The following is a 13,956-nucleotide window of genomic DNA, read 5'->3' on the forward strand; positions in this document are numbered from 1 at the left end:
TTGTCTTAGAATATATTTGAACTAATAGTCAACCATAGTCAACCACAAAACTTCTTATTTTTTTTAAATTTGCGATATAGTGAGGGAGCAATATTCGAACCACGATATAGCGTGGGATGACTGTATTTACTTGTTGTTTTTACCAAACATTCTATCTAGGATCCTACTGTTAACAAGCCATCACTAAAGAGTCGTAACTAAAAGATATGTTCTTTCTGTGTACTTTGTGATGTTTCATTACTAAAGACAGGCTGTTCCAAAACATTCCCACTCTGCTTTGTTCTGATCCCTGCAAGAGCATCAGCTTGTCTGTAATTATTATTAGAAAAAAGATTTTGCAGCCAGTGTGGCCTTGTCCAAAACAAACTATTACATGATGAGTCAATTCTGTTTTTAAATGTGGAGCTCCCACATCAATTGTTTTACTGTGCAGCAGCGTTATAAAGTTGGTGAAAGCCACATTCTGCAGAAAGTCTAAAAGAGCAGAGAGAAAGTAATAAGTATAATTGTGTCTATTTTTAAGAACAATCCCCATTAACTGTGCTTCATCTGCAGCATCTTTAAGACAAATGTCCAGCTACCATTACTGAGAAGGTCTTATTTGTGCAAACAAGGAGTGGGGGGGATTAGGGATTTAATGAGGATAAAGTGCGGGGATTTTGCTCGCTACTTGGGTTTATCCCCCCCTCCCCATGAATGACCACAGGCACCCGAATAAGCGGGTCTGGATGGCTCTCTGGCAGCGCAGGCCGAGCATGTCGCTGTCTTATTTTATGCCCGGTGAGTCACGACTTATATAATTTTTTTTTTTTTTAAACATAATTTATTCATGCTCGCGTGTCGGGGAGTCTCATGTGAAAGGCCACCTGCAGCACCAGCGTACAACCTTTCTTTACTCAGCCTGCTGGGGGTCAGACTGACATTTTTGAGATGTGCGCTTCAACGCATCAGGCTTGTAGCGGTTCACTACGATGAAGCGTGGCGGGTCAGTACCAGGTGAAGTAAAATATGCACACTCACATTTTGGAAGCCACAGGAAAGATGAGGGGCTTGATGGGTGATGGAAATGTGCCGGAAGAACATGTCTTTTCATGTCTTTTAATCTGGGAGCGATGATCCACTCATGGCGGTTTCTGCCGGTCCACGCTGACCTGCGAGGACCGTAGCTTCATGTAAACTTATGTAAACAGTCAGCAGAAATGTTGTTGGACATTATCACTACATGAATGCATTCTTCACCAACTCAGGGAGGGTGAACTGGAAAGGGGCCAAAGTGCTGTACTTTTATTTAGTGGGGTAACACTGCCCCCTGGTGTATCTTGCCACCTGTACTTCCCTTATAAAGTCATTCCATTTTGTTACGCTTCATGAATTGAAGCTGAGAATGTTTTTTTTTTTTTTAATTCAGTTTTTTAATCTGGAGTTGGCGATCCCACAAACCTATCGGGGCATACAGAAGCCGAAGTTCCACTGTTTAACTGAGAACAATTCAGAATGTTCTAATATTTCTCCTATCTGATTGCAGGGCCAGGCAGACCTGTTGAAGCATGCAAAGAGCGAGGCCCTGGACACCCTGCGGCAAATCCACTGTGCGGCTCAGTCCTGTGGGCTCAGTAAGAATGGAGCCTCCTCCCCCCAGCCGCAGCCTCTTCATCCTCACCACCCCCACCCCCTCCATATGCAACAGCACCACCCTCAGGCCAAGACCCCTCCACAGCAGCCTTCACTGATGCCCCAGTCACAGACTCAAGCCCAGACCGGACCTCCTCATTCCCCGCTGACACCCCTCCCTCTGCTTCAAAGTGTTCCAAAACCTCCAGCGTACAATCCTCCCCCGGACCTACCCCAGTTCCAGAGAGCGGCCGGCCGTATGGACTCCATCTTGGAGAAGGAGGCGTTCAGCGGTGATCCCGCGGCAACCTGCTGACCCGCAGCCTGTATCCACAGAGACGCCAAGGGGACGGACGAGGGAGAAAGTATGGAGGAAGTGGCGAGCGGGGACGGTAAAGAAAGGGAGATGGAGCAGATGATGATGGCGATGATGATGACGGCGAGGAAGGGTCGCCGCGTGAGAAGCGAGACGCAAGTGTGAAAGGTTAGCGTTGGAGAGAGAGCTGACAAAGACAACGCGACCAGATTGTCCACTGTCATGCATTTGCATTTTAGTCCATGTCCACACAGACACACGTGTTTCAACCAGTGTTTTTGCTCTTTTGTCCACGGGCAATGAGTCTCATCCGTTTCGCTTTTGTACTTTTGCCAAAATAAAACATGAAAAGGCTGTGCAAGTTGTAAACGTAACATACTGCGTGTTCACTGCAAACCTTTCAAATTTGGTAAAAACGTGTAGCGCATCTCAAATTTCCCTATTTTCCTCTTAGAATCGTCCCTCGCTACATCTACATCGCGCTTTGAACATCGCTCCCTCACCCTATCGGGTTTTTTGAAAATGAATGAATGAATTAATGACGTCTGTTGCGTGGTGAACTATGGACTATTCCATCCATCCATTTTCTATGCCGCTTCTCCTCATTAGGGTTGTGGGGGTAGGCTGGAGCCTATCCCAGCTGACTGGTCGCCAGCCAATCGCAGGGCACTAGGGGCTATTATTAGCCAAAAAATATTGAAGGATAAGTTATATGTAGTACTCTGGTCACTAGGCATCAGTAATGTTACATTGATGAGACGTGCACTGCATGTAGTCAGCCATGATATGTCTGACATTAAATAGTGAAGTTCTCCTCCCATTCCGTGTGGAAGTGGTAACTTTTTGGTGTCTTACTTTGTCCTTTGTTCCCGCTCCGTTTGAAACACTTTAGTTTAGAGTTTAGAATAATAAATTCGAGGCAAACTAGTTTAATCGCTGGCTTGCTAAGCTTAAAGCGCCGGCCGTCTCTTGCGTCCCTGCAGTGATCCCGTAGCCGGCGCATGAGAGTTGTATAAATGAGGAATAATAGCGGTGTGAAGGTGAATATAGGGGTGTTATTTCATGTCTACAGGGCTCTCATAATGGTAAAAAACGTATTTAGAAAGCCATAAACAAGGTTTCTATGCTGGCTAGATTTTATTCAAAGTATTAGCAATTTCGAAATTCAAAGTTGGTAAATGGTAAATGTGTTTGAGTTGCAGGATTTATTCGGGTGTCAATTGGACGCAGGTGATAATTGAAACGAGGCTTGTTGTTTTCCATACGTGAAACCTCTTACATACTGTATACATTTTTAAACTTAAATAATGTTTCGGCGTGCATGAGAAAACATTGCTCTCTTTGACACATGTTTTTTTATGAGCAAGTATATTACTACAACGCAGCAACAACAGAACCAATGTTGTAATAGCGGTACAGAGCAAACTGCTCTGCCAGCATTAATACTGCTGTTGAGTTCAACAGTACTACAAGTGCAACACGCATGACTTCCACACCCATTGTGGACATTTTAAAGCGCATGCAGAGGTAGACAAAGCTGCTGGATGCTGACCACTCATCTATCTTGTAGCGTTAATTAAAAAAAAAAAAAAAACATCAGGAGGTTGCTTACGGTCACAGCTGTTAATTCCAACGTGTTTTCCACCACGGCGGTTAGACCACACCGGGCAACAAAAGGAAACTCTGCAGTTAAGACTTTAATTTGACAATTTACAATATTTTCCTTCCCCCCCCTTGATTTGTCTGTGTTCTTGTGCGTTTTCCTCAAATGCGCCCGTACGCTTGGGGGCTATAGCGCCACCTGTTGCTTTGGTCACCTGCAAATGCACTGGCTTGTGTCCTGTTTTTTCAAATACCGTTGGCTGTGTGGACGGAGCTTTAGTTTCGCGCTCCTCGTCGTCTTCTTCAGCTCTCTCCAAAGTTCTCCCTTGTCTCTCCCTCTTGGAGCGACACTTTGATTTTTTTTCCCAAGCACCTCCACTTTCTATCCTCTGTGGGTACAGGCTGCACCTCATGACTGCTTTTCATTGGATCACACTTTGCCTTTGGACACGCCTCCAGTTTTTTTTAATTTGTATTTCTACACATTTTTTGGGCTTTTCCTCTTCCTCTGGCATCCTTCTTCACAGCATTTTTAAATAATATTGATTCCTGGAGTGGCACACCCTCCCCAGGGAGGGTTTGGGCCTCTCTCCAGGAACCAAGCCCAGTTTCCCTATTTTGTTCTTCAACCTGCGATCGACATTTTTCAACCATCAGAAATGAATTACCAGGATTTGAACTCCTCTTTTTATGAGTTCTCCTCCAGGGGGCGATGTTGCCCCACCCAACCACAACTGGAAAACTGCCCTTTAAATGTCGAGGGTCACCACAGAGTATCGTGAATCTAGATGTAAACTCATTTCAAATGTAAGAAGGGATGCTATATATAGATATATAGATATATATATTGCCATAAGGACGGGTGTAGACATGAATGATTCTAATTATCGTTAGTTGTATGGATATTCTAACTTTTTTAACTATTAATTCCACATATGTGATTGTTTGGACACCCGGCGCACTTTAAGCACGTGGGACTGCAATGAGGGATTTACGGGTTAGCGCCACAGCGCCAGGGTCCAAAAAGGTAATGATGCTGATCATTTGAAACAGGTGTGTATCACTGCAAAACGCGTGTGGATTCTGTCATAGTGACCCATTAAAAGCGGCGTCATTGTTTATGCCGTCTTATTGTGGTGATTGATGCACTTTGTGGATATTTTCTTTCTTCTTTAGGCAGGATGCTGCAAACGCCTCGGTTAGTGGCCTCCGCTCAAACAGACACCGTGCCTCAATGAAACGCCAGGGGCTTGGGCCACTTGAATAACTCAGCGCCCCACTCCAAATAATACGACCACGTGTCTTTAAGCGGTCATTCAGACATGCCCCCCGCCGAGCCCACGTGGCATCTGTAAAGCTGTTGTTTACAGTGGAGTTTAGCTTAGTTTGAGATTTTTTTGTTCTGTTTTTGTGTGAGTTTTACTTGTAGTTCATAGAAAAAAATGATTTTTTTCCCAGGGATTATATTTAGCATAATTTATATGATATAAAAATATATTGAATGTAATTTAAAAATATATATCGCAAGATATTTTAATTAAATAACCTTATTTGTGACAAAATGACAAAATATAAATTATTTTTTAAAATGCATTTGTACATTTTTCCTTTGCAGTATACACCCGGTACTTTCTGCAGTTGAGTAAATAAACAGTCCTGGCTTTTACGTGACAAAATATGGTAACACACACGAGTTTTACACCTCGTTCCTGGTACTTTGTGGCCTTTTATATGACAAAAACGCAGTCATTTGTGTCAATTGTAAACAACAGCACAGCAAATAGAACACGCATGACTTTCATACCCACAGCCAACATTTTAAAATGCATGCAGAGGTAGGTAACTCACCTGGATCAATGATACTTTCTGCAGTTGAGTCAGTGAACATTCCTGGACTTGATATGGCAAAATCCTTTTACGCACTTGACACTAATGGCCCACAACATCACATACACTTGCACAAAATAGCTGTAGCATCATGGTGAGAGTTGTTGCTAATATTTTATGGTTACTGAGAGGGTCAAGTTTGCTGTTCTCCACCAGTGCAGAAGACAGGAAGTATGTTTATGTTCATGAAGCATGTTTATGAAGCATGTTTATCATTGTAGATGCATTGAAAGGATGGCCCATCAGATCAAATGAGTCCTGGGCCCAAAATAACTAAGCTGCATGATGTGTGCACTTGCTATTTTGGATTAGTCCCAATGGTGAATAATGCACAGAAAGCCCTAATTAGCTTTGCTATTCAACTAGCTTATAAAGGGCATGGCGTGTGATTTGAATACCTGTTGACCTCAGTGTCACCGTTAGCTAATGAACCTGTCTCCATCACAACTCCCCATCAGCAGTATGTCTTAATAAGCCGCTGGCATGCCTCCACAAAGACATACCTGGATGCGAACAAAAGCTTTGCAAACAAGAGTCGTGGAGATGACCGCAAATGAATGGCAGGCAGATGAGCAAGGGAACAGCTTCTAGAAGGGGGTCCAAATGACGTCCAAATGGCATGTGCTAAGACAAGGTATAAAAGGTATCTTTCTCCGGGGAGGATGAACAAGCAGATGCCTCCCTCTTACAGCCCACAGAAGATGAGGTGGTTCACCCCCAAATTGCAACACCTGGCTGGGTCGCACTCCTCTAACAAGGTAAGACGGCTTTTTCCTTTTTATACTAGTGTTTTTTTAATGTATTTTTGTTTACAGTAGTCATTCATTTCTTACAGCGTATGGATGTATATGCATGATTATATGTGTGTATATACTGTATTAAGTATGTAGATCCTGTTTGTATATGTATGTATATACACATGTACGTATGTACAGTATATGTGTATTTATGCATCTATACATGTAAATGTATATGTGTGTCTGTATACAGTATATCGTTATTAAACACATTCTAAATTCAGTTTTACACATTAAGAAGGAATTTCAGGCATACAGTATAGAGTATTGTACTTACAAAACGTGTAGCTACACAACATCATGTCTTGTGAAAGCATCTTCCCGCTGGAAAATGTTGAGTGAGTTTGACTTGTGAGACAGCACCCTCTGCTGGAGTCATAGCACTCCAGCACCTGCAGATAACCAAACCACCTCGTATTCAAGTTACCATAAAAAACTAATTGTTTACAATGTAAAGCATATATTTATACACACACACAGTATGTATTTTTCTTTAATAATTCAAAATAAATGCTGATGAGAAAGTGCAGTTAAGTTAGTACTTACCTTTGTTTCCCCCACAGAAGGTCCTGGTTCTTCTTCTGCTTCTGCTGCAGTCCCAGGCGGCGCTCTGCGATGCCCACGGTGTGTCCAGCGAGTGCTGCAGGCAGCCCTCTCGCCCGTGTCGCCTCCACCTGTTTCTGTGTCGCTCGGGCGGGACCGAAACGGTGTTGGGCGACGCCTCGGCCGGCATCCTGACTCTGGGCAAGCGCACGCAGGACGAGCACACCTTCCAAAGTCGCCTGCAGCAGCTCCTCCACGAGTCCACGGACCGCTCGGCTGGCATCCTGACCATGGGCAGGAGGGCCCAGCCAGGAGTCAAAGGTCACTATGCGCCGTGGGCGCCCCCGTCGGACGTCACTGTCACTCCTTTGCCTATTTGATGTTCTGCAAAGCATCCTGGGACTTCTTATAAATACGACAGTATGGCACTGCAATGTAATATTGTACATAGTGTGTCTTACATGTAATAAAATGCAACACTGACAACATACCATTATTCATGCATGTCAATATCTTTTACTTTATTGTTACTACAAGCAATAATATTCTGTTTATTGTATTCATAATATTACAACAGCTTTATGGAAAATGCCAACAAGTATGAGTTTCATAATGTGTTATTGTGATTGTCCTTTGACAGCTGTTGCTAATATTTTGCCCCTGTCATGTATCTCCGTATGTCAGGTAACCAATAAATTAGAAACACCTCAGTGCAAACTACCACCACCCGGAAAACTGAGCATCTTTGTGAAAGTTCACGTTAGATGGTACAGGTGTACCTACGAAGTTTAACATGAATAATTATTACAAAATTATTATTGTAATTGGCTTAAGAAAACAATAGTAATACCCAAATGAATAAATGTATTTTTGATTTACTGCGACGGCGTAATTGAATACAGTATCTGGATTTACCGTAATACGACGTATATACGGGTCGCACAATTTGACACGGAGTGCGTTTTTGGCTGAATTTGTTTAAAAAAAAAAGTCTGGATTACAATGTTGGTAAATCGTGTCATATGTTCAGAAATTAATTAATAAATAACCAGAGCTGACATACAGACAGAAACATTTGAATATTGACTAAAGTAATAGGTCCCGGAAAGAAAGTTACCCGGAACCTTGGTGCCGAAGCAGCGGTTGACGTGGGTGTGTATAATGTACCGTACTCACAATGTTTTGTCTGTAACGTCGTGCGACTGTAGCGTTTTTAATTAAATGTGTGTTTCTGTGCTAAATCTATTCATTTAACGAACACAACTAGGCGCTTCGTGTCAAATAAACATTTGAACACTGTTATGATGGACGTGCCAAGCGAGGAGGCTTCCGGTGGACTAAACGTGAAGGAAAAAGAAGAGGAAGGAGAGAAAAATATGTCTCCTGGTGCAGAGGAGGACATGGAGACTGCAACTCATGCTGACATTTTAGACGTTTTCGAGGAGGGACTTGCTCGTCTCGTTCAGGATCCTTTACTTTGTGATCTCCCAATTCAGGTACTTTTGACAACCAGCTTGGAAACTGTATTAAAGACTTGAACATACCTCATAAATCTGTAAAAAAAAATTACGACACTGCTTGATATTAATTATTGTATCTATTTTTCGGCAGGTGACGCTGGAAGAAATAAATTCACAGATTGCTTTGGAGTACGGCCAGGCCATGACCGTGAGGGTTTTGAAGGCTGATGGTGAAATAATGCGTATGTTTCAATTATAATGAAAGGAGAAATCCTCCATTTAGTACTGGAATAGAGGGTAAATAAATGTGTTTCTGTTGTAGCCATCGTGGTGGTCCAAGACGCCACAGTCCTGGACCTGAAGAAAGCCATTCGCAGGTTTGTGGAGCTGAAGCAGCAACGCGAAGGCAGCGTGAGGCACATCAACTGGTAAAACCCCGCCCACTAATTTAGGATGACACAAAAGTATATGAAATATCTCCCGAAGTTTCATTTTCCTTGTCAGGAGGTACGTCTGGAGAACATACAATTTAGTGTTTCAGGGGGAAAAGTTAGAAGACGACCGTGTGAGGATAAAAGAGTAAGTGGATATGATAATATAAGTGTCATGTATTTCTATTTGTTTTTTGCTAAAGTCTTTGTGTTTGTGCAGTTATGGGATCAGGAACAGAGACGAGGTGGCCTTCATGAAGAGGCTGAGGAAAAAGTGACACTTTTCTCCCTCTTATTCATCTAATGAAGGTAAATCAGCCGACGTATTTTTCATATGGAAATGTTTACACCTTCTTCACAATTGATGACGTGTATGATTTTATATTTGTCTTAAGTTAAGAGAAATATTGTCACACCTGAAACGTTTAACACACTACCACCACCTGCTGGTGTGGAGGGTTATTACTCACTCTGAGCTTGTGTATGCACCTAATACTGTAGTTTGAAGTGTACAATTTTTTCGGCATACCTAATATTAAGGCCAAATGTGTACATCGTTTTCTGTGTGTATCTACTGATGTGGGCAAACATGTCGCTAGTATATTGACCGACTGCACCTAATTTTTTGGGTGTACCAAATATTTTGACTTCAGTGTACCTCACTTTTTACCTCGCCTAATATTTTGTGGGTACCTCATATTATGGTCACGGGTGCACCTAATTTTTTGGGAATACCTAATACAGCCACAAGCGTACCTAATATTTAGGCCGTATGTGTACCTAATATTTTGTATAAATTGGACTAAGATGTACCTAATTTTTTGGTGTACCTAATATTTTGGTCAGAAGTGTACCTATTATTTGGCCAAGTTTGGACCAAATTTTTTGGCCACAAGCGTACCTAATATTTAGGCCATATGCATACCTAATTTGGATTAAAGGTGTACCCAATGTTTTGACTGAGATGTACCTAATTTTTTGGGTGTACCTAATATGGCCAAGTTTGTACCTAATATTTTGACCGGAACGTACCCATTTGTAGGTATTCCTAATATTGTGGCCACAAGCGTAGATAATATTGAGGACAAACGAACATCATTTAATGGACACACCTAATACTTCAGGTGTATCTCATAACAAATGCATTGTAAAAGTAGGACAAAAAGGCACAAATGAGCCGTGTTTAGTTTAATGACAAACCCAAGGTGACGGCCATGTTTGTATAAAAGGTAAGAAAAACACAACACAAACTATACATTAGAAATATATGCTGAGTCATACTATATTTGTCGTTGCAGTCCTCCCAATGACTGCCTCTTCTGAGCAAATCCAGACATGGCCAGCAGATGGCGATGCAGTACAACGTTTGCAGCAGTCCTCACTGATGAAGTGTCTTTGTGTTGCTGTTATGACCGTACATTGACTTTGACGTCACTAAAAGGAGGCATAAATAATGAGAATAGATGAACAGTACCTGACCCTGCCATCAAATCAGAGGGCTTTAGGACCTTGCAGCAGCTCGACATGCCCCAACCTCACTTCCTGGTGTCTTTCCGTACAGGACGAACATGTGTCAGGTGCATCTAGAGCAGCTCATGGGCGTTGAGGAAGTCCGTGGTGAAGACGCCCTCAGGTGCTGACACGTTCTCGGCGTCCACGCCCTCTGCTGGCGCGCACAGCGTCAGGTCCAGCCAGTCCATGGCGTGAAGGTCCGAGTGAAGCTCCTCCATCAGCTTTAGCGGCTCAGCGTCGGCACTCAGGAGGGAGTCCAGCCGGGGGTCGGGGGCCAGGGCTGCTGGCGGCATGTGCGCCACCTGGACCAGAGGCGGTGGGCGTGATAGGACGGTGTTGACAGGGAGGAGGGTGACGCAGGGTGTGACGGGGAGGCGCTTGTTGATGCTGGGAGGATCCTGCTTGATGAAGGGTGGTATCTCTGCAAAACGTGTGAATAAACAAGACGGTGATGACTACTTCAGGGTCAACTAGGGTTGGGGTTTCAAACTAGCTTCGGAGTCTACTTTGTGTGTGTACACTTTAGTGTTTCATTCTTACCGCCGCTTTCAATCAAGACGTCAAACAGGTCGTCCATCTGCTGGCTGGCTGCGGAGACGCCCTACAGGAAGACAAGTCCAAAACATTTACCATACTTGTAGCCATACTGGTGTGTTGCCATCTTGAACAAATAAACACCTCACATTAAATCCATCTATCACACCTGGCACCCTCTGCAGTTGAGTAACTCATTGCTGGAAATGTGGTCATTTCGAGATATGTGCTGCACACGTATTTGGGTATTGCTATCAAATGCTAAATGTTACGTGATGTGTGTTGGTCGTGGGGGCACCTGTACAGCTGTCGCCATGCGAGTGTGCTTCACTGCGTCTTCGTAGGGAGGCGGCTCTCGGAGGTTTTTGCATTTGAGCTGCGGCAGGATGAAGGCAGGGTGACTGTTGTGATGAAGAGGAGGTGACGATGTACTGCAGTGTGAAAACTACAAGAAGAAGAATAAACCATTACATGAGAGGGTCAAGTGATCCAGACAAAGACAACAAGCAGACAGTTCAGATGTTTGCCTCTCACCTTCGTCAGAGGCGCCGACTCGTCTATTTTTGGTGGCACCTGTCCAGACGTGAGGATGAGGCCCGAGGCTGCACTGCTGCCGCTTTGCATTTTGATGCCATTAACAGGCGGCCGGATGGAGACAGGAAGTGCTCCATCTTTATTTGATGACGCCGCTAAGTAGCTCCGCTCCGCGTCCTCCTCGTGTTTCACCTCCACAGCGGCCGTGCAGCTGGAGAGTGAAAGACGTTCCTCCTTCACGTGGTGGAAAGTGGGGAGGGGGCTGAGGCAAGGCGGGGAATCTCCCTGCTGACTCCTCTTTTCCACCTCCAGCTGCAGCTTCAGCTCCTCCACCAGCCGCTGCTCCTGCTCCAGCTTCCTCTTCAGCTCCTCGATCTGACGCTCCTTCTCGTGGAGACGCCTGTCCTTCTCGCCGGACATCGGGTCCTCCTGAGGGGAGGTGGCGCCCGCAGGCTTGGTGGGGCTGTCTGCCCTCGCGCTGTCCTCCAGGCCCAGACTGGACACTTTAGAGGCCACGGGGGACACAGGTGGGGTCAACTTGTCAGGAGGGTTTGTCTCCATGGCAACAACACTTTCATGATAGACCTTCAGCCTCTCAATCAGGTCCGTCTTGGTGCCAGAGACCGGCAGCGACCTGAGTTTGAGCTCCACTTTCAGCTCAGCCACCTGGAACCAAACACAGCATGAAACATCCGTCAGGCGGCAGTGTACTTGTACAATATACAGTACTGATCGAAAGTTTAGACACACTTTGTCATGCTATTCAATTAGAACGTGTCCCCAAACCTTTGACTAACACACCAGTTAAAAGTTTAGACACAATTTTTCATACTCTCTAATGAGAAAGTGTCCCCAAACTTTTGACTGACATACCAGGCAAATGTTTAGGCACACTTTCCCATGCTATCCAATAAGAAAATGTCCTCAAACTTTTGACTGGTAATATCTAACAGAGTAAGTCATTAAACTCATGTGCATTACACACTTGTCTCATAGTCAGTCAGTCCATCCATCCATCCATCCATCCATCCATCCATCCATTTTCTGTACCGCTTCTCCTCATTAGGGTCGCGGGGGCAGTCTGGAGCCTATATAGTCCTTACAGTCTAGTTTTTTTTTTTTTTAAAGCTCTTTCCCTGTCCTTGCTCTGCTGTGTGGGGCAGCAGAATCCTCTGACCCCCGCTGCCAGGGAAGCATCAGTAGACTTTGCCCCATGAACTCTGCCTAGCAACAACAAAGAAGAATACATTCTATATTTAAGTAAGTGCTAGCTTGTAAACGTAATCTCATTTTTGTGGCTAAACTTGATAAACCAAAGGCTGTCCTATAGTTTGCTATCGCTGTCTGAGTCTGTAACAAAAAACACGGGCTGTAGGCAACCTCCTGATGTAGTTTTTTTAAAATTAATTCCACAAATTTGGAAATTAACAGTCCCTATCAAATTATCGCCCGATTCCAAATAACCAATTAATGTTGTACTTGTTGCTAGGCAGAATAGATAGGCCTCAATGGGCTGAACTCCCCTAATGCAGACTAGCCACTGAGACTAAGTACCATATCAAAACGTCACTGTCACCTTCATTTCATCCACATTGGCCGGTAACTGATCGGGCTTGCAGTTCTCACTCAGGACGGCACCGGAGCAGCCAGTTTGGACCTCGGCCATTGATCTGTTGGAGGAAGAGCGGAAAGGCAAATGGGGAGTAAGAGAGTCATTGGCGTGGCGTGTGGGAAGGCGAGGGCAGGGCAGTTGGAGACACATGGCAACTGTTGTTGACAGACAAAGCGCCATTTAAAAATAGAGGGGAAAATTCACAGTCAAACGTTGAAACAATCTGGAATTTCATTTAAATGTAAAGAAAAATATAATTGTAAAATATTATATTAAATATATAATTATAACTAAAAAATTCAAATATTAAAATATCAATTTCAAGATATAAACGTCTTGAATAAATATAAAATAAAAACACGTGCATGACCGTTAAGAAATTCTGTATGATGGCGCCATAATGTTGTCCGTACTTGTGCGTGGCAGGTGGCGCCCCCTGCTGGCAAAAGTGCTGCTGACTGAGGATCTGCAGCTGCAAGAACTGCTGCTGCTGCTGCAGGATGCGCACGTAAGCGGAGTCCATCTGCGCCGCCGCCAGCTGCAGCTCGTGCTTCTGGTCCGGGGGGATGTACTGGTGATACTTCAACTTGCGTACCCGCGGCTTGGCCTCGCGGCTCTTTTTGCCACGGCTCTTTTCGTGCGGCGTTTTTGGCGAGCCTTGCTGTGAAGCGTCAACACACAAACACACAAACACACATGCGATAGCATGAAACAAAGAGGGCGTGTGCTGGTATATGTCACGCAGTTGTGACGTTGCGTGCAAAAGCAACGACAACAACATGTCAGTTTCACCTTTGCAAGCAAAGCAACGGTTGGCTGAGATGGAACGGCAGGTTGCTCACTGGCGCCGGGTGATGTGGCGTTAAACGGCGAGGAGTGCTGAGAGAAAAAAAAAAACAATATTTGTGTGTGTCTCCATGTTTTATAAGGCAGAGTCTTCCAAAAGACATTCCCTGGTATGGCTGCACCTTTAACACGTTGGTCCAACATGTCCCACAAAGATGAGATCTGGGTAAAGACTTTCTGACCGTGAAGGGCGGCACAGTTAGCACATGACATTCCTGGTATTTTTTTTCAGAATGGTCACGTTTGGTTCAAAGGAACTCTGGTGCGTTTG

At 44.3% G+C, this 13,956-nt stretch overlaps 4 protein-coding genes across 10 annotated transcripts in view; 3 read left to right on the forward strand and 1 right to left on the reverse strand.

Annotated features, from left to right (window-relative positions):
• plcl5 (phospholipase C like 5) overlaps window positions 1–4,650 on the forward strand; it is a 61,504-nt gene extending 56,854 nt beyond the window's left edge. The window contains exon 6 of the mRNA XM_054760212.1: window positions 1,526–4,650. Within this exon, the coding sequence (XP_054616187.1) occupies window positions 1,526–1,927 (402 nt within the window). The 3' untranslated portion in view covers window positions 1,928–4,650. The remainder of the gene's footprint in view (window positions 1–1,525) is intronic.
• Window positions 4,651–4,813: 163 nt separating this feature from the next.
• Window positions 4,814–7,804, forward strand: hcrt (hypocretin (orexin) neuropeptide precursor). The gene is made up of 2 exons (XM_054760226.1): window positions 4,814–6,174; window positions 6,777–7,804. The coding sequence occupies exons 1-2, from the start codon at window positions 6,031–6,033 to the stop codon at window positions 7,134–7,136; spliced, it is 504 nt and encodes a 167-aa protein (XP_054616201.1). The 5' UTR covers window positions 4,814–6,030; the 3' UTR covers window positions 7,137–7,804.
• A 105-nt stretch (window positions 7,805–7,909) lies between these two features.
• Window positions 7,910–10,852, forward strand: snrnp25 (small nuclear ribonucleoprotein 25). 2 transcript variants are annotated; one of them, XM_054760224.1, is made up of 6 exons: window positions 7,910–8,252; window positions 8,368–8,458; window positions 8,539–8,644; window positions 8,721–8,795; window positions 8,868–8,956; window positions 9,946–10,852. In XM_054760224.1, the coding sequence occupies exons 1-5, from the start codon at window positions 8,058–8,060 to the stop codon at window positions 8,923–8,925; spliced, it is 525 nt and encodes a 174-aa protein (XP_054616199.1). In that variant the 5' UTR covers window positions 7,910–8,057; the 3' UTR covers window positions 8,926–8,956; window positions 9,946–10,852. The 2 variants fall into 2 exon arrangements, with proteins under 2 accessions (XP_054616199.1, XP_054616200.1); XM_054760225.1 differs by having other exon boundaries at window positions 10,209–10,852.
• mrtfbb (myocardin related transcription factor Bb) overlaps window positions 9,830–13,956 on the reverse strand; it is a 55,390-nt gene continuing 51,263 nt past the window's right edge. For all 6 annotated transcript variants that reach the window (XM_054760214.1, XM_054760217.1, XM_054760215.1 and 3 more), the window contains 7 exons: window positions 13,632–13,718; window positions 13,253–13,500; window positions 12,804–12,897; window positions 11,228–11,893; window positions 10,992–11,138; window positions 10,700–10,760; window positions 9,830–10,580 (listed from right to left, as the gene is read on the reverse strand). In XM_054760214.1, coding sequence (XP_054616189.1) covers window positions 10,231–10,580; window positions 10,700–10,760; window positions 10,992–11,138; window positions 11,228–11,893; window positions 12,804–12,897; window positions 13,253–13,500; window positions 13,632–13,718 — 1,653 coding nt within the window. In that variant the 3' untranslated portion in view covers window positions 9,830–10,230. The remainder of the gene's footprint in view (window positions 10,581–10,699; window positions 10,761–10,991; window positions 11,139–11,227; window positions 11,894–12,803; window positions 12,898–13,252; window positions 13,501–13,631; window positions 13,719–13,956) is intronic.

The sequence above is a fragment of the Dunckerocampus dactyliophorus genome, chromosome 18 (genome assembly GCF_027744805.1).
Source record: "Dunckerocampus dactyliophorus isolate RoL2022-P2 chromosome 18, RoL_Ddac_1.1, whole genome shotgun sequence".
Taxonomy (NCBI): Eukaryota; Metazoa; Chordata; class Actinopteri; order Syngnathiformes; family Syngnathidae; genus Dunckerocampus; species Dunckerocampus dactyliophorus.

Coding starts and splice junctions, on each gene's coding strand:
- hcrt (XM_054760226.1), top strand. CDS start 6,031: ATGGCATGTGCTAAGACAAGGTATAAAAGGTATCTTTCTCCGGGGAGG. Junction 6,175..6,776: donor GGTCGCACTCCTCTAACAAG/GTAAGACGGCTT, acceptor TTTCCCCCACAG/AAGGTCCTGGTTCTTCTTCT.
- snrnp25 (XM_054760224.1), top strand. CDS start 8,058: ATGATGGACGTGCCAAGCGAGGAGGCTTCCGGTGGACTAAACGTGAAG. Junction 8,459..8,538: donor GGCTGATGGTGAAATAATGC/GTATGTTTCAAT, acceptor TTTCTGTTGTAG/CCATCGTGGTGGTCCAAGAC. Junction 8,796..8,867: donor GACCGTGTGAGGATAAAAGA/GTAAGTGGATAT, acceptor GTGTTTGTGCAG/TTATGGGATCAGGAACAGAG.